Source organism: Trachymyrmex septentrionalis, unplaced genomic scaffold (genome assembly GCF_001594115.1).
Source record: "Trachymyrmex septentrionalis isolate Tsep2-gDNA-1 unplaced genomic scaffold, Tsep1.0 scaffold27, whole genome shotgun sequence".
Lineage (NCBI taxonomy): Eukaryota > Metazoa > Arthropoda > Insecta > Hymenoptera > Formicidae > Trachymyrmex > Trachymyrmex septentrionalis.
Window position 1 is genome coordinate 1,377,715 of NW_017305430.1, and position 20,625 is coordinate 1,398,339.

General features: G+C 29.7%; 3 protein-coding genes across 5 annotated transcripts in view; 1 reads left to right on the forward strand and 2 right to left on the reverse strand.

Moving 5' to 3' along the window:
* Positions 1-20,625, reverse strand: part of LOC108749178 (limbic system-associated membrane protein-like) — a 292,256-nt gene that overhangs the window by 233,159 nt on the left and 38,472 nt on the right. The window lies entirely within an intron of this gene.
* The window catches only part of LOC108749179, a 222,782-nt gene that overhangs the window by 12,965 nt on the left and 189,192 nt on the right, over positions 1-20,625 (forward strand). The gene's annotated exons all lie outside the window — the stretch shown is intronic.
* On the reverse strand, positions 284-1,885 carry LOC108749181. The gene is made up of 4 exons (XM_018487727.1): positions 1,725-1,885; positions 1,154-1,415; positions 646-790; positions 284-304 (listed from the first exon to the last, which is right to left on the reverse strand). The coding sequence occupies exons 1-4, from the start codon at positions 1,762-1,764 to the stop codon at positions 284-286; spliced, it is 468 nt and encodes a 155-aa protein (XP_018343229.1). The 5' UTR covers positions 1,765-1,885.

The window sequence follows — 20,625 nt, forward strand, 5'->3', positions numbered from 1 at the left end:
AAAGAAATAAGTTAAAAGAACTAATTTTTATTTTGTTTTAATTAAGCTGGAAATAAAGTTTAAATTAAAAATACATAAATTAAAAATACTAAAAATATTTATTACTAAGATTATTTGATCAGTCATTGATATATATTTTTAGTCTACTTATATTTTAATTGTATCACATTAAAATCTTTGATATTGCACAAAGTTGACAAAGTTAATATGTTTAGTAATAGGTACCATACACTACGTGACACCTTGTATTAGCTTGCAATAGCATTAATCTAAAATGCTTTATTTAAACGAATCCCACTGGCAGCTAAAAAATTTTATTAATAATATTAATTTATATTTAAAAAATTAAAAAAAATAAAAAAAAATAAAATTAAACATAATTTATAATATACACACAAGAAAATATCATCATGCATATTTAAAAAAAATTATTATTCTAAAATATATATTTATAATAATAATTTTGTTTGATATATGCAAACATTTGTATATAAATACATATTTATATTCACTTATATATACATATATTTATATACATATATTATACATATACATATTTATAATATACAAATATCTATCATTAACTAATTCTTCTGTGGATGATGATATATAGCACAACACACACATATTATACATTTTACTCACATTATATGTTTGATACACTTCTTGATACATATTATCCCTTGAATTGCGAGTCATAACCGCAATTAAAGGTCTACAGAAAGAGAAATAATTCTTCAAAATATCAAAAGACCAGTTTGCAAAAACAGGCCAAAATTTCGTACTCATTCTATTCAAACAAAAAACGTTTAACATAATTAATATATATTCTAGTTATTTGGAAATAATAATAATTTCTCAGTATTAATAATAGTTTAGCCTAAATTAAATTAATATTATTAATTTTATACTTAATTATTTTTTTATTTATTTGTTTTTATTATAATAATTATTTAATTGTTTATTGTTAATTGTTTATAATAATAAGCTAAAATAATAAATATTTAATATTATTATATTTCGTGTCCTAAAATCTTTTTTAGTGCAGTCTTTAATACTTAATTTATATTGTAAATCATTCTTATATATAAAACTAATTGATTATAAAATTAATAGCATATAAACGTAAATATGAAGAGAAATCGTTATTTACTTGAGATAAATTGGCAAATATGAGAATATCAACATGCTTATTATTATCAAAAAGATTAATTGCCAAGTGCTCCCATCCATTGATAAATGCAAGGGATCCGCGTAATGAGATCGTCTTATTACAGTGTCTTTTCTATAAAGTCTGGATTTGTTGCTGTCAGTGTAATTTTTGTGCTTTCCATTGTATTCTATAAATTCGTTGTTTTTATTCCATGTTTTATAATTCACATCTTCCTTTGCTAGCACGTATGCAGTCACAGAAACTAAAGAACATAATTGATAATTTATTGCATAAAATATTGATAAAATGTCTCTTTATTGATAAAAATATCTCTTTATATCAGAATGTAATCAAAGAATTAATTTTATCCTCTCATCAAGAATTATTAAAGAATTAATTTTATTCTTTCAAGTCTCATTTTAGAAGTTTATTTTTAATAAATTAATTGAATTAAAAAACCAATTTTTAATCATAATAAATTAATTGCTAATATTAATTATATATTCATTATTATCTTTTTATATATATACATATAAATATATATAAAACGCAATGATATTAATTATCTTACCTAATAAAGTTGTGAAAATAATGCTCCTTAATATTTGCATCGTAATATACAAATATTACGATGTTAAACTTATTTACGTGCCTATTTTAGACTTCTTTACGTCTTGATTTTAAATAATTAACAAAAGATCGTTTGTCTTTTATCAAATTATTCGTTTCCAGAGTCACAACGCTGTATCGCCTGTCGGAAATCAACCTATTAAATTTCGCTGAATTATCTTGTTCAATAACTTAGACTTAATGCGAAATGTGATAAGAGGAAAGAGGACTTTTAGAGTGAACTCTCTCTCAAAGAAATATTTATTATACAGAATAGAAAATGACAAGAAATAATAGAAAAATATAATCAAAGAATAATTAAAGAAAAAAGAATTCAACGTTTACAATAAATTTCTTATTAAAATTAGAGATGTCCAGTAATTAGGAGAAAATGGTTAAAAATGTAAATACTTAAAATTTAAAATGTTTGAATAATACAAGCGGAATGAGGTTGCGCGAAAGCGAGCACATTTATGTTTACTAGCTAATTAACAAGGTCACGGCAACTGAGAGGACTTTAAATATCGTTCAATGTATTTGACAAATTATATTTCGATTGAATTTCACACAAATCAACGTAATCCAGTAATTTGATAACGCGGAATAATCTTATAAAGTTTCACTACGTAAGTAGCTCTCAATTAATATTACGGAACCGTAACTGCATTTCCTAGAAAGCAATGAATTTATATATATAATGAGAAATACACTTGTCAAATCGTTAACTTATAATACAAGAAGTGACACAAAATCGAAGAAATAAAATGTCACAAAACTAAAAATAATACATAACAGTTATTATATAAATGATAACTGCTAGCGTCGTCTTGAGAAAAAGGATTCGGGTTCTAACTCGATGGAATGAACCGCAATGTTGACGCGTCGGCGATTTTATTGTACTAAAAATTATAACAAATAACATCAACGTTTTCGCGAAAAAAGAGATATTGAAGAAAAGTTCGATATTGCAACTATTCAGTCAACTTGACAGAATTAGCAGCTTTATTAATCTTTACTATGTTGATATCAATATTAATTTGTTCTTCTTACCGAATTGAAATCCGTTTGATTCTGTACATTTATAACATCACAACAACGACGAACGAATGACTAAGTAAGAGACAAGCATGAGATTCTTGTTGACGCGTTTGACTAGTTCATGTGAATCCAATTGGCTATCGGTGCTGCTCGCGAAATTGTTTACTCTAATGCCCGTGTCAGATTAGAGATTGGGATTCAGATCGAATTTAACCAATTAAAAGAAAAAAAATTAATATCAAGTTTAGTGATCTTTGCTTTGATTGATCAAATTCAATCTGAATTTCAATCTCAATGTCTAAAAGAAACAATTTTGCTGAATTATCTAAAAATTTACATAGATCTGAAAATAATTTTGTTAGACCATAAAAATAATTATAAGAAATTTAAGCATGATGAGTAATATAGTAAAAAGTTTTAATATTTTAGCAACTAAATTTACAATTAACATATTCATAATTATTTTAATAATCCAACAAAATTAATTTTCAGATTTGTATCTAGCTAAATTTTTATTTCAATAAAAGTTTTTTTCTTTGTAGCCTGATACAGGCATTAAACAAGAATCTCAAAATTATATGATAATAATCTTTCTTTCTATTTATTGAAAATATTATTATTGGAGCTATCTGTCTATTTATTCGGTGTAATTGCTAAATGAAGATTGTACTTATTTTTCCTCTTTTAAATTCTTTTTATCGTAATTCTGAACTCTATACCAGCATCCCTACGATACGTGTATATATAATGGGATCTATAAATTGTATTTCGGGATATATGCATGCGCGGTGGCCGCGGGGGATCGGTCCCTTTTACGTCAGCAGTTGCAAATCGTCGGTTTATATTTGTTATTCTGAGCAGGGTGCCAGAAGCAATCTCCCTGGGCTCAGGGAGAAAAGGGAGACGTAGAGAATGGCGGGACTCGTAACCTGGACACGGCCTTTGCAAAGGTGGATGAGAAAGAATTATCTCGTTGATGTTGAAAACAAGCACGCCGATTGTTTTCCTTTTTTCGCGACCGTTAACTGAATATTTTTAATTTGCAAAACTGACAATGCGTCGCGTCGTGTATAAAGAACTGGCAATATACCGTGCACGGACAGTTGCACGATTACCAGGCCATCCGATTTCGCGTTAATGGACGCCATTTGTACATGATCGCTTTGAATTAAAAACGATTTTCACAAAGCCACTCGCTGATAAAGTCTTCATATATTAACTATTTATTTCGGTGTGGTTTGCATAAAACTAATGCAGAGCCAATTGAAAATCCTTATTAGACAGTTTTATTATTAATACTTCAGTTGAATTTATGTATCTTCCAATGTTAAAAAATACGATAGCTTCTTTGAAAATCCAGCATTTTAATGATATAATTAATTTACTTCCACGGTGTTGAAAAATATTTATACGTGAATGTATTAGATGTCATAATAATGTTACTATTATTTCAGTATACAATCATATCTCATTATCTTTTTATTTTTTGCATTTTCTTATGAGCTTCATAACTTCGTACAAAATAATACTTCCATAATTCCTGCAATTTTTCCGTACACAAAATAGCTTACCTGTACAATGTGAGAAAATTATCTGTCATATCAAAACTGTTATGTCGTGAAAAATTAAAATTCTTATTTCTACTTAGAAGAGCAAAAACGAAATATTTTAATCTTGACAAGTTTAGTAAATGATATAAAGTTAAATTCTTGTAAGAAAATAGAATACTAACTGAATAAAATATTAACTAAAATTTGTTATATAAATGTAATATAAAAATATAGCGGTACACTTTTAATAGCATTAAAGATGTTCTGATTATAAAATATTAGCTAAAAATACATCAGTCAAAAAGATTAGCCAAAAAAGTCAATATCAGTTAATTTTAGCCAAAAAATTTTGGTTATAAATAAGCCCTGAAACTAACTGCAAAAACAAAACGACAAATTTGGCTGGCTTATGCTGCACATTGCGCAATAACCATGTTTTTCTACAGTTTTAGGTAAACAACTTTTAAACGAGTAAGTGGCTTTAAATAAACTTTCGCGCAAAAATTTTTATTAGAGTTTTATTAATAAATATAAAAAATTTTATTAATTCACTTTTCGTATTAAATTTGCACAAATACTACAAAACGTGATTTTGTTTTGATAAGAATCAAAGCAAACACAAAATTTAATAACTTTTAAATATAAGAGAATTGTGTTAAAATTTTATACATATTACTCAGATAAAATAATAGAATCATTTATGAAATGTTTATATTTTTGATAAAGTGATTTGAAAAAAGTATTATTACCTTATCGATTTTTAAGTCAATCAACTTCAATTTTAAACCTTTTAATCGCAGAAAAACTAGTTCATATCTATCTTTTATACATTGTATGCAGTTTTCTCTAAATGATTACGATTATTCGATTAATTGGTCCATTTTGCAAGACAGAGAGAGAGAGAGAGAGAAGAGTAAAGAGAAAAAAAAATAATTTGTCGCGTGTTTCAACATAGGAGCGTCCAACGTATTCGCGAAAAATTTTATCGGATTCTAACAAGACTAGTCTCAGCTTTCCTTCTCAGAGCTGAGTTTTCGCAAAGGACCAGTTCATCGTGTTCCTAATTTCGTTTGCCCGGCCGGGATTTCGGTGACTTTAACCCGAGAAATCCTTGAGATGCGGCGCACTGCTCGCGCACGCTCGCGCGCTTCCCGTGATTTTTCTCGTTTCCACGCTGAGAGCACTTCTTGGATCCTCCTCTCTTCTGCCGCCGAAACTTTCTGAGGTTCTTCCGCTCTTCGTCTTTCTTTTTCTTTCTTGCGAAAGGAAAATGGGACGGCAGGCAAGATAAACTTTGCGGCGTAGAAACCGCGGGTTTTCCGTCAAAGTCGAAGAAAACGGGACCAAATAGATGTCTCTTACATAACATTGGATAGATCAATGTTTTTTTGCGACTGATCGCGATTCTCTAATCTATTAAGAGGTGAATAAAATTATTATTCAAGCATCGTCGCGACACAAATGGGGAAGCGTAATGAATACTTGTTATAGATGCAAGCAAACGGCTTAATTCAACCAAAACTATTTAATAGGTCTGGCATATTAATGTTCCGTTAAAGTAAAAAATAATTACAATTAAATAAAAATAAAATTTTCTTATTTTTTTACATTTACTCTTAAATTATAACTTCTAAATTTTCTGTGCTTATAACTTTTTACGACTTAAAAGTTATAAGAATGTTCCATATTTTTGTTAAAAGAAATCACTTGTAAATTATATCATAAACTAAAAAATTCATAACGACAAAAAAGCTTAAAATTTTGTATACATATCATAAGAGTGAATAATTTTATATTCATATAAAATTATTCATACATCTTATAAATTAACTTTATTCAAATGCAAATTCGTCTAAAAGAGGCAAGTCATTTCTCGTCGACGCATCCAACAGCGCAATCCGGCTCGAGGGAACTCTCGTGAAATTAATAATAGTTAAAAATCGCATCGGACACGCTTATTCCGACGTATAGTAGCTGTCCTTATTAACGGGGGATACTTAAATCACCAGGCACGTTCCTGTGAAAGTAAGTGCGCTGCGTATAAACCGACTATGGCGTAATATAGCCCGCTGCAGGGTGAATTATATTTCATTTATGCGCGTTAGGATTAGCAGTCATTAGTCAATGTTATATCTTAATTAGCATGCACCTTCGCTACCCCGTTTACGCCAAGTTTAATTCGACATTTCTTGCATCGCGGAGTCGCGCAAAAGGTATAAATCATGACAAACAGCCGCGACGATCGCAACAGCGATTCTCCACGTTCTGCAGTAATATTTTTGCAATTTACTAAAACGATCATCTCGTATTTCATTCAAATAATCTGCATAATCCAAATCAATTCTGCTTCATCTGACTTTTTCCGCCAAGAAAAACCGCTCGAATAAAAATGCGCTTTTTGCGTTTTATCCTAATTCTCTCATTGTTAAAAGCCCAATTTTGATTCTTTTTTGTTTTGATTTATATCTTCCTCATTGTTGTTTATATGAATTCTTTTTACTCGTAATCCTTAGATTTTTTAAAACTATTTTACAACATGAAAATTTATATGATATTTTTTTGACATCAAAATATTATGGTACGATATAAACATTTCTATTATAAAAAATAATCATCTGATATTCATTCAAAAACAACATTATAATTCGTATCTGTATTTTTAAAGCTTTATGAAGTTTTTCAACTTGCCCTGTTAAAGAATCGTTCTTTTTTTTTCTCTTTTTCAAGAATATAAAAATTACGATAATAACCCACTGGAGAAATCTTTGAACAAGGACATTTCTTTCGAAGTTTAAGTAGGATGTCAAGAGATCGTAAAATTACGAGCGTAATTATTTGAAGATTATGACGGGCGCGGGTACACGCCATTAATTCTACCAATTTTCCTCCGTTTTACTACAAGTTTCGAGTTACCTTCCTTTTTATGCGTCGCTTCTACTTCGTCGCCGCCATGGTTTTTATGTCATCTGAAGACCGTTAATTGGCAAGATTAACAGCCGACGATGCTCCGTGTAAAACAACGTCCAAGAAAATTACTCTGGCACACTTTCGTCCCCCTTTCTCATCCCAGGTCGATACCCAGAAAATGATCGCCCGCAGAAAACAACTACAGTTTTTCACGGACAATCTTTTTCCTGCCCGACCGGATGACGTCGTTAATTGTTTCGTTGCCGCTGCGAAATATTGCCTTCGTGGCTGATTTGAACGAAGAGCTAATCACACGTAACAAAAACCAGAGGCAGAACAATGAAATATAAGAGCATCAAGAAAGGATTAATTTGACACAATTGAACGGAGTGATTTATGCACCGGATTTCGCGAGACATTCAACGGACAAATACCTCCGAAATTTCCTTATTTTATACTTCGTATAGAATGGAAGAGAAAATTAGTTTATCAATTCTTTTTGCATTTCAAAGAAACTTAATACTTTATACTTATAATCAAATAAACAAACGGAAATAATAAAAAAGGCAGAAATAAAAAAAACGAAGAGAATATAAGTTATTTTGTATTCTCTTTTAAATATTAGAAACGTATCTTCTATCTGATTTTATAATCTTCAATTTAATGTTATTTTACTTTGTATAGAGAAAATTATTTATTATTTTTTGTGTTTTAGAGAAATTTAACAATTCGTGTCTATAACTAAATAAACAGAAAAAAGGATAGGAGGTGAAGACCAAAAAAATATTTTGTCTCTTCATTTAAATATCATGAACGTATTCTTTCTAATTTTACTATCTTTAATTTTACGTGTACGTACTGCGAAGAGTAAAATTATCTTGACCCATATATGAGACAGTAGATTATATATACATACCTACAACACACACACACACACACACACACACACACAAACACACACACACACACACATACACACACACACAAAAAAAACACACACACACACACACACACACACATACACAAATATGTTAATTATTGGAAAATCCTTCATTATTTTCAATTGCCTATATATCTGCGAAGTTATTTCTGCCATCAAAAAAAAATAGCCAATAATCTATAGACCAAAAGAGATGCGAAAAAATTATGACATAAGATATCTTATAATTATTATATAATACTTTAATAATGTATTTTTAATCAGAATTGATCTTTATACGAAAATGACAGGGCTATATTGTGAAAAAGATACAACATTCATTTTGAGTTTCACGCCATTTCTCTCGTCGTGCGTCGTAAACTACGGTATATCGAACTTTATACATAGACGTTACAACGAATAATCGACTAAAATTCTTTTTAGCTTATGAACTCGTCTGTTGATTTATAATTTAATGGTATCACTACTAAACGTGACAACGTGAATTGTTACCATATCTAGTATCTTTTAATAAAATGTAAATCTCATCGCTATCAGTAATAAATCAATTTTCTCTCGAAGCTTCTCTCAATGAGAAATTTTCTCGGCACTCAGTAATGATCGCTTTTTAGATATAATTGGCAAAATTGAAATAAATCACGATCTAAGCTTACAAATTTTAAAAGCGAGAATAGTCGATTGTGGACGTTCGACAAATAAAGTTTGACGCTTTCTATTAAAAAATATTTTTAAAAAATCTTTAAAATCAATCTTTAATTTTTTAATGTCTCTAATTTTTTAAATTATATTTCAAAAATGTAATTTGCATATAATTTCTCTTAAATATTAATATACCAAATAATTAATACATCATATTTATTAAATTATAAATCAGACAAGTTCATAAACTGAAAAGAATTTCAGTCGATTATTCGTTATAATGTTTATAAAGTTCAACATACTGCAGTTTACGATGCACAACGAGTAATAGCGTGAAATTATATATATTTCACATTTAACGGATTAATTGGCAAATTAATTTATTAAATATTATATATATAATATATATAAACACAAACATGATGAGAATAGAAATAAATCGTGATTTTTAAAGCAAGTTTTGCAGCCCAAAATATTTAAATATAACAACTTTTAGTTATCTTTACCTATTATTTACTGATACAAGATTCACTAAATGGGAAAGTAAACAGGTTATAAGGAAATGCCTTCTTTTCGCATCGTTTATCACTTTTAGTCTTTTATCACTGTAGTGCATATTATCACGTGCTATAGTTGCTCGCAGCAGGCTCGACCAGACACGATGAGGATGCAGCGCCATGATTTATTCCTGTGCTATGTAGCGCTACCGAAGTTTTCTAATTAAGTATACGTAATGAGTAACCGTGTCGTCTTGTTGGTGTGTCAATGGCGAAATTCACTGTGAACGTGCATTGTCTGCCCCAGCAACTATCTGCATATAAACTGCACGCGCGATACAAACATGCTTGATTACTGAGCTCTACCTGCAACGTAATGATGATTCTACTTTGATCTAAAGATAAATTTAATATTACTTAGTACACGGGGCCACTTCGTTCTTTTGATATGCGAACGGAATATAATTGTTTATTAACCTTTCGTGAAATGGTGATCTCATTTAGGGTCACATCCTCTTATTTTATAAATTTCCCATTTGATTTTTACAAAACTTGGCCTATGGGATAATTTTTTATAACGCTTATTTATTTGAATTTAATTTAAAAATAAAAAATTCTAAATAATACTTAAATTATAATATAAAATTAGACAGTAAAATCCTATATTCGGTCAAAACAAATCTTAGTGCTTAAATATTTCATTGTGAATTTATATACATATCCAATTCTGCAAATCAAAATAGTGAATTTAAATAGCAGATAAAAGTTATAAAAATTATTTGAATATCATAAAACGCGTTTTCAAAAAATATGTAATTACCAAGTATATATATATAACGTCAAATTTTCAGTTTTGCTTTATGTGAAACTTATTAATGCTACGCAGATAATACTTTCAAACTCTGATTATAAATCCTGTGACATTAAATCCGATTTAAAAAATTAAAAGAAACATAAATATCATGCAACTGTATAAGCTTAACAGATTTGAAATAAAATCGTGTCCCGAAACTCAAATTGTTCGTATCTCCGCACAACACGTAACACATTTCTCAAATATGTTTCAATTTAATTTAATCAAACTTATACTTGAGAAAAGCGGCACGGATAAGAATCTCAATGCGAAATAAACGAAAATAAAAGATATTTTTCCATGTTGTTTCTATGAAATTTCTTCCTGAAAAAAATTAATAAAAAAGACATAAACTTAAAGTTTACTCAAAAGTTCATATCAAGTAAAAATTGTGCATAGTTGTGCACCATTTCACTATATTTCTTTTAATTACATATTGTAAATTTATTCAACTTTAATGATCGCAAAGAGAAAAGGAATTTCGGTTTTCATCAAATAGATACGAGTTCTTAAATAAATTTTGCATTTTCATATTAAAGTAAAAATTTGCTAAGCAAATTCTGAAGAGAATAATAATCGTGTAATGCCTTGTAGTGGATTGTACAAATGTATTATATTGTTAACATTTCAAATATCTCGTCTGCGTTCCGATCACGTAAAAGGCAAGCGGACAACCTAAAATTTCATCCGATGGTGTCTGAAATGCTTTGTAAAATGTAATTACCGAAGGTTGCTAAGAATAGCGCGATAAAATATAAATGCAGAAGCCGTGAAATATTCATCGTAAAATGTACTCGCGTGTAGATAACGGGGAGTAGGTCCGAATTGAATTTTGCAATTCGCGAACGCGGGGAAGACACATTTAACAGAAAAACCCGGCGTATACGGCCGGCATGCATAATGCCGCTTGCATGTCAAGACTAGCTGTAAAATTTAAATTGCCTGAGCGAGGCTGTTGTCACAGTTTGGGCGGAAGCGTCATATAGCGGTCTTGAAGCCGAGAGTCTACCACGCTGTTAGACATAATCTATTTTCGTGTACGATTCAGATTATCTTAATATACCATTGGCGAAATTATCTTGGTGTAGTTAAAGAAGAAATTTACGAAAAGAAAACTAAGTAAGTTTCGGCAGAAAACTCGAATACGTATCTTGAAAAGATAAAACTAATTGTAGATCAAGTAAATCAAGATTTGTATTTTTTATATTCTGCAACGTTACCATAAGCAGAATAAATTCGAAATACTCTGCTAAATAGGTCATATATACATAATTAAAAATTAGCATCGCGCGATGAAAAAACTGCGTTCATTAAAAGAAAAAAAATTCTGGTCTTGTACAAGATAAATTTCAAATTTACAACGACACGTAAGCATCGCATGTCGTTCCCTATCACTGTAATTAGGTCATGAAGTCGCAAAAACATAGGAGATTACTGTTAATAAAAGATTACTGTATTAATTAAACGCGACTGCTACACGATTCCTGCATTGCTATACATCTACAAATGTTGCGCTTGATACGTATTTGTGTCGCATCCAAAAAGGAAAAGTCGATTGCAAATATGGAAAGGACGGTTTTTTGCGAAAACATTAACAAATTTTACTGGATACATATTTAAAAATAATTTTCTTGTACTATCAAAATAATTATGCAGGACGTTCAAACTAGTTAATAAAACGTCAAAACTTTTTGCAGAATTACTCATCAAGCATTTTACATGATTATTTTTTGATGCTTCAACAAAAGCAGATCTGTATCTAATAACTAAATTTACTTTGGCGAAACTGTTCTTTCCATATATATTGCTCCAGATTGTATCTAAAAAGAAAAACGTGGTTTCAGCATAGCCTTTGTCACCAAAATTATTCTTAAATTATAACGCTTATTACCAATATTATATGCTTTATATAGCCTTACATATATTTACTTATAAAATGCCTGAAATATCGAAAATATCATTTCTTTTCTGTATGGACATCGCAGGCAACTCTAATGATAATTTTACATTATAACACTTTAAATCTGAAGGCAGACGTTATCTCCGAGTCACTTTCACGGTTATTGAATTTTACGTTATCGTAATATTCATGTACGGTTAAGGATTTTTGAAGCTTTTATTTCGAGAATTAACCTTATTTTGTGTTACGTAACTATTTGAGTATTCCCAAAGCTTGTGCGCTGCAAAAGCAAAACCCTCGGAATTATTATCGCAACATAACATTTATTTATTATTCCCCTTTTTTTTTATTCTTTTATCTCGATGCATTGTGGAAATCTCATTGCAACAAATGCGATAACTTCACAAAAGCTTCTGTCATGAAATATGTTACTGTTCGTTATTTTTATTTTTTTTATCTACATCACTTTCATTATAATATTTGTGGTATAAATTACTGTTGTTATATTTTCTCTAGTCTTTTTTTAATTATACATCAAAATACATAAAACGTACTTGCGTACATTTCAATCGTATCTCCTTTCACACGTGCGACTCTTCATCAAACTATCACTATTCAAATAGATTGAAAAGATATCGTGAAAAGTTTAAGAACTTCAAGTTTTACGAAAATTTCTTCGAATTCCTTCGGCGAGCAAAAGAAGATCTCTTAATATCTCGATAATATTTCTCTCTCTGAGATAATCTGAATTATCATTAAATGAAAATTTGAAGAATTTGCGACAATAATTATTATATTATTCCTTGGATACTTGATTACACATAAAATCCCAATCAGAGGGCGTGATTATTTCTCGAAATAAATATATTTATATAAAAATATAAAATATTAAATTAAAAAAGGGGCGAAATATATGATTCTGTTTGTACGCTAAGAGCGTCTATTTCAATATGTAATGCAATTACAGGAATGTAGTCGAAAATAAATTCCTGCACCGATAGCTTATTAGTAATTAATACGAATGTGATCATATGTATAATTAAATATTTCAACGGCGTGTTTAATCAATAGCCTGACACAATTAACAATAACGAACAAGCATACGTAACGATATCAATGCAAAACATGCAAAGCTTATTTGACGAAAATAATTCTGGCCAGTTTCCATAAATCTCGTCCTTTATTGATACGATAAGTATTGATTCGCGTAATACATTGCTTAATGTTATACGAACTCATAAGATATATAATTATAATTTTAAATGTTTCCTTTCGCTTTGTTAACGATCAATAATTAAACTACCTACTGCATTTATAAGCACTGTAATTAATAGCAAAATATTATGATAGCTATTAAAATGAAAATGTTGAATACTTTGAATATTTAATCATAAAACAATGCGAAAAACATTATGAATATGCAGAAATTCGTATTCTGATATGCTAAATTTTGCAGTTTTTTAAAATGTAACAAAGATAGTTATAATGTTCAGCTTGTCAGGATACGAAATATATGATGATGATGCATATACGTTGTATGAAAAAAGAGAGAGAGTTTTGCGCTATTATTTTGCAACCGTGCGCTAATGTAATGGTGGCATCATTAATTTCTTCGACCGGATAAGTTGCGAGACAAGTTGCAAAAGCAAAAACCTTATGGATAAGTTTCATCAGTTTTTCAGTAGAAACTATTATTTTTTAGATCGAGATTGCTTTTAACGGGAATAAGATAAATCAGATCGACAGTGTTTTACTATCTCTGTGTATACCTTTATGTATTTATTTTTTATGCGTGAATAATCCTTTTATTAATTTTCCAAAGCATCTCTTTTGCACATTATTAATACATAAATATAATGATACAATATTCTCGTAAAATAATTATAATAAAATATATTGAAAATTTATCGGGATGGCGAATATGATCAAAGCTTTTGTGTTAGTCGCTTAAAACGGTCTATTAAATTTCTTGTAAAGATTTTAGAGATGTAGCATTAATCCATAATTTAAACATTTATTCATTTAAAAATTTTAATTATTTGCAAAGGTTAGAATATATTTCGTTTAACATTTTCTGAAAATTTTCGCTCGAGTTGCTATCATTCTATCTCTTTTAGTGAATAATTTCCAGAATTATCCGAATAAGAGAGTGCTGAAATATTTGACAATATAGCACAAAAATTAATTATAATTTAATATGGCCTGTATATCCAAAGCACTTACGAATTCTTGAAGGTATCGTGTCATATCTACAGAATACAAACTTCGCTCTCGATTATCGTGCCAGATGCGATTATTGAGAGGCAAGTCGAGAAACACAAACGTCTCTCCCGACTGGCGATGTGCCCAATGAATACGCGATTGGCGTTTCGTCTTATGAATTTAATTTTCGGCGAAATATCGCGTAAACGTGCCAGAGGCACGAATGCGCCGCCGTCATATCGAGTAATATATATGCTGTATGTATGTAGTTTTTGGCTTCTCTCTGATTCTCTCCTCTGAATTTTGCAACTTCACTCCAATTCGATTTCTTTGCGACTCGCTCTTGATATGTATATATTTCTCGATTCTTTCATCGCCGTAATTCTAGCTTTTCTATTTTGGCTTGAATGCAACGTTATAGATATTTTAGTTTCGAGTTTTATTTCATGATGGTTTTGTTAACTGACAATGAGTAACTTGCAAAATCAATTATGTAATGTATGATTTGTTTCATATATAATTTAGATGATTCGCTAATTTATAAAGAGGACAGTTGTTATTTCCACTCATAAATGAGAGAGTGTAATAATATATTTTTGTAAGAATTTAATATATAATACATAAAATATTTATCTAGATGTATAGATGATCGTAATTTTATTGCACAGTGAATATCTCTTTCGTTTCCCAGTCGAATTCTCACAATCGTTATATTGTATCTATTTGTACTTGGCTGCTTATCATTTAAACAATATGGCGTTCTCGTTTCGTTCCTGTTTATTGCTGCCTCCTGAAATGCTTCAAAAGCGATCTCTGGGATAGCGGGATTAGTCCGTCGTAACTAAAGAGAAAGAGAGGGAGAGGGGGAGGGAGGGAGGGAGACAGAGAGAGAGAGAGAGAGAGAGAGAAAGGAACGTTAAGTGGCATCGATTATTCCTTTCGTGCGATATGCAAATCGTCCTGGTCCTCTTATCCCTGTCTCGCGCAACTCTTTGCGCCACCTTTCCAGCGATTACTCCAGTCTCGGTCGCGCTCTATCTCCTCCTGCAACCCTTTTGCTCTCCCCTTCTCGCGTTAGTCCTTTCGTACAAACTAGAACGTCTGTCGCGTGATTTACGTTTCGAGAAAATAAGAGATCCCACCTTATCCTGTGAACGAAGGACCAGAGGGGATCAGAGAGGGAGAACGTGGGAGTCGACAAAGAGAACGACCCATTCTAAATCTCTTGACTTTCAAATGTTAGGCTCGCGAACTCGCCACTTATCAGACTGGAACGATCCCGTTTCTGTTACCCGATTGCTATTCTGATTTTCTTTTTCCTTTTTCTTTATAATTGTAGATAATACTTTTATTTAAACAGACTGCATGTAATTTTTATTGTATACACAAAGTAGATTCTAGCAAATTCTCTTGCAAATTTGGAATTTATACTCATTTATTATAAAAATCTAACAACAATTAAAAAATAGTGAGAGATATTTTTGACATTTTACATTAATTTGATAAATTGAATTACATATAAACAATAATACATCTTATTTTATAATATCTTTCTTAAAGAGATATACAGACTTAATTTAAGATTTTATTTTATTACAAGAGAGAGATACAGTGCTGCAGAAAATGGAAAGACAGGAATGTATGACAAATATCAATAAAAAAGTACTTATATTAAGTTAAATTTTTGCTAAATTGTTGTTAAATTTTTGCTTTTGTAATTATATTAAATAACTGCATAAATAAAAAAAATTTATATATGTACACATATATTAGCCATGTCGATAATTATTAGACATTCTTATAAATTTCATAGTTTTCAATACGTAGATAAAAATGAATACATCAAAGTTTGTTTGTCAACAACTTTATCTGTTAATAAATTATCAACATTTAAATTATTTTGTTACTTCCCTTGTTATTCCCTTATCTTTTACATTTCTTTTTGGTTGGTCTTTAGTAGTTCCTGCACGTAAATTCCATTATTTATATTCATTTTTCTATAATTTATAAGTTTTATATCAAACTAGGTATATTTTTTTATTACAGATGTTCTTTAAGTAAATTCATAAGTATTTGATCGGATGTCAAGACTTTATGGAGAGGCTTATTTACATATATATGTATATGACACTGAGCGTATTTTTTTAAATCATGTTATACCAGCATGGTATAAACGCAATAAATTTAAAAAAAATGTGTACATGGATCTCAACTTCATTAATTCCAGAAAAATATCAAAAGAAAAAGTAATTCTTTATTTTTTTAGAAAAATGCTAATTGATAAAGTGTATAATTTCTAATAATTTTTGACATGGCTGTCTATCTTTGTAATCATATAACTTAATATATTTAATAATAGAGATAATGCAAAATATTTAAATTCAAAATATTTTAAGTTTCATAAAATGTAAATTGTGTTACTAAATTACAAAACATATCTACATCCAAAAATTCCCATTGAATATTTTATCATGCAATTGCGATAATGATTTCATGATTTGCCTCCTGAGATCACAATCGACATTCCTGTAGTAACATATTTACTGCTAACCGTTGCTATTTCATGCGAAATCTCGATGGTATAATAAATAAAGTTACGTTGAATTGAGAGAACAAAATTCCGCGTATATTTCAATATATAAATATACATACATACGCTTCCAACACGGTAACAAGATCTCAGAATGCATTTATAACATTATCAACTGTAATAAAGTCTAATAATTATAACGAAACGAGTTTATATGTAAAATAATACAGAGAAAATACAAACATAATACATTATATTATTACAATAAACTTTTGCGGAAATGATATTCTGTAATATTATTTTGTACAAAACTTTTTGATAATCATCTAAATTTTCCGAAAAATTTTATAAAATTCGGTAGACTTTGTTAGCAAGCATTTTTTTAATATTGAGAAGACATCATCCTTGATTGGAAAAAATGTAAAAAATGTAAGCCGCGTGGCTCGTAAAAGCTTATATGAATCGACAGCAATGTTAGTATGACATTTTTTTTGCGAGGATAACGAAATTCACCTGGGACCTGTCAAAGCATTAAAGTGTGGTAATAAAAATATGGTAGTAAAAAAATAGAACGGTTTATATAAGTAGTAAAATATCAAACGAATAAGATGTCCAAAAGATTTTTCAAATTTATTTTTTTTTTATTTTGATACGGATATGTTTATCATAAATTGGGGTGATTTCTTCTTTGCATTCAAAGAAAGGGTACTTTGATTTAAAGAATTGTTTCTTTGCTACACGGTTAAAGAAAAAATTTCTTTGATTTGTGAACGTTATTTCTTTGATTTAAAATCAATTATTTTTTAAAATCAAATAAAATTTATTTGATTTAAAGAAACTATATTCAAATCCAAGAAATGACGTTCATAAATCAAAGAAATGTTTTCTTTAACCATATAGCAAAGAAACATTTCTTTAAATCGAAGAAACTTTTCTCTGGGTGTGTATTATCAATGAGAATTTACACAAATTATATGAATAATTTAAACATTATTGAATGTCGCTAGGATCTTAATATTCATTTCGAGTAAATTTTGGAACGAATACTGCAAGAATATTGGATGAAAATCTGTACATTTTATGAATTACATGAATTGATCGTTTTTCAATAATTTGATTTAAAAAAATCAATTGTATAAATTTTACCAAAAATTGATTAAACATATATGTATAAATTTACGTACAAAAATGAAAAGCGAGACACATAGTGACGATAAATAATTGATAGACTTGCGCGAAAATCTGCACTTGATTTATTCAATTGACGTGTATCGTGATATAACAATCGGTCCGTGATTTTCAAAAATGTTCTGGATTAGTAGGCACCTGCGATTTTGACGATTGGAAACACGTGGCGGCCTAAATCCATTTGGGATTCAAATCGGTCGCGAATGCGTTAAAAGTGCGCGCAAATTCATGAATTCTCACGATCGTGCGCGTGCAAATTTCATCGTGTCGCTGATCCGCGTTCAAAAGGAGATTCAGCTCACGCTCGACCCAATCTCCGGACCTATTGCACACTATCGGGAGCAACCTCTTGCTCTTCTCTTCGTCGCGAGCATCGATAAAAATATCCGATATACCGAAATCCGCCTTATATACCATCGAGCCGCTCGTAAATCCGCAGAAAGACGGAAAAGGCGCTGCGGCTGTAATCGTTATCCGTTAAATCCGCGCGATGCCTCGTGTCTTTCCAGCCGGATAGATTGCTAGTGTCACGCTAGCAACCACGGGCCCGATCTGTATCTACCGCTCTTGAAACATTCAAGGCCCACGAGACTGCCGAGCTTTACAGAATTCATTGCATCGCAGAACAACAGACCCTCCTTTTTCTTCAGCGTTAACAGTTAAAAATTTACAACTTGCTCTGAGCTTGGGTAGCGATCAAACTAGATTTTTAATATTATAAAACTAAACTTCACGGCGTTGTTTAGTAGAAACGAATGAACTTTAATTTTTAACGCGAAACTTGTATGTAAACAGCAGCGAATTGTGTAGTGAATGTCTCGCTCATTTTAGGTTCATATATAAGTAATCGAAAGCACGTTTTTCACAAATCGAATTCAGGGTTGCCACAGAAAATGAATTTTAAAATTTCCTGACTTTTTTAGATTTTCTAGATAAAAATAGGAAATTTTCATGACCAATATAAAATATGTAAAAATTTTAATATAATATATATAAAATATGTAAAAAAATTTTTTTAACATTTAGAATCAAGGATTGTAAGAAAGCTAGCTTATATTATTAAAAACGCAAAAGAAGCTCAATAAGCTTAATAAATAACATAATAAAATTTTGGGGAATTCCAGCCAACAAAGAATAAAATAGTATTATAAAAAAGAATGCAGTTATGACGAAAAAGAGCGACCACACACACGCACAAATAAAATTACTGAATAAATTATCAATTTTAATTATTTTTTTACAATCGTTTTACAATCGTTTACAAAGTGTCGACGAGTTTTGAACGTATTTGACTATAAATGTAAGATATAATATTTAAAAAATTATGAAAATTATTTTTAATAGGAACAGTTCAAGATAATTGTGTAATGTTTTTTTATAAGTGCAAAGTTAAAAATTCCAGTCTCTTTTATATATTCTCTGACTTTTCCCGATTTTCCATGACAATTTCAATTTCCCTGACTTTTCTTGGTTTTCCCGGATTTCCAAGTCTGTGGCAACCCTGGAATTATGATCGTGCTAAGTGAACAATTAAATAGCGTCTTATAAATAAAAAAATATTAATAATCTGTAAAATAAATTAATATCTAAAATAAAATTAATTTAAATATTTTATAGCGTAGAGATTATGTAATTTTTTTTTTGGCGGAAACGTGAAAAGTGAAAATTTTTATTATAGAAGGTAATGGAGAAATTTTTCACGTTTCTGCCTTAGAGAAAAAGTTACATGATCGCTACCCAGACAATATATTATATAGTAAGGAAAGACATGTACAACTATAAATAAATTAAATAAAGAAAGTTTAAATTTTCAGTTGCGGCTACATCGTGATGTCTGATACTTTATATGTAAATTTTAAATACATTTTCTAGTTATATAAACTGTGCGCCGAATACTATCGCACTTCAAATGCAATCATAAACTAAATCTGAAATAAAATAATATCCTAAATTAAGCTGATTGTCAATTTAATGAACTTTAAGTATCAGATTGCTCGAAATTTCAGTTTTAATGATTTGAATTAAGTAAACATACGAAAATGAAGTTTTGAGTATATTTATATGTAACATATAAAAAATAAAATAACATATAATTTTTATTAACAAATACTTATATAAATATATAATATATACAATATATAAGTATTTGCTAATAAAAATATTATAAATAGGTTCGAATAGCTACTATTCTTGTACACATTAATTGAATTTTATTCATATTAAACCGTAACTTATATTTATTCTCAAATATTAATAATTATTTGCATTTTCTTGGCAATTTGGCTTACTTTGAACTTTCCTACTTACATATATTTGGTATATCATTAATTTCAAATAAGTAAGTCTAGCATATCACTAGATGCTTGACTTGCCTGCCTCTATTAGCTTCGTGTAAACCTGACGCAACTACTATGTTGCGGTTACAAGGATCGAGATGCTGTTTACAAGGGTGCATCTTGGACTCTGTTCGGATCCGCAAACCGTATCTTTGTTTACCTTCTTATCTGTGAGTGCTTCTCGTCTTCTGAGCATTAGCAGTCAAAGTTGTTTACTTGCTTTCGTTTCCTTGGCATAGTACTCATGTACCACAATCCGTATCCAAAAGGAGAAGTAAAAGAT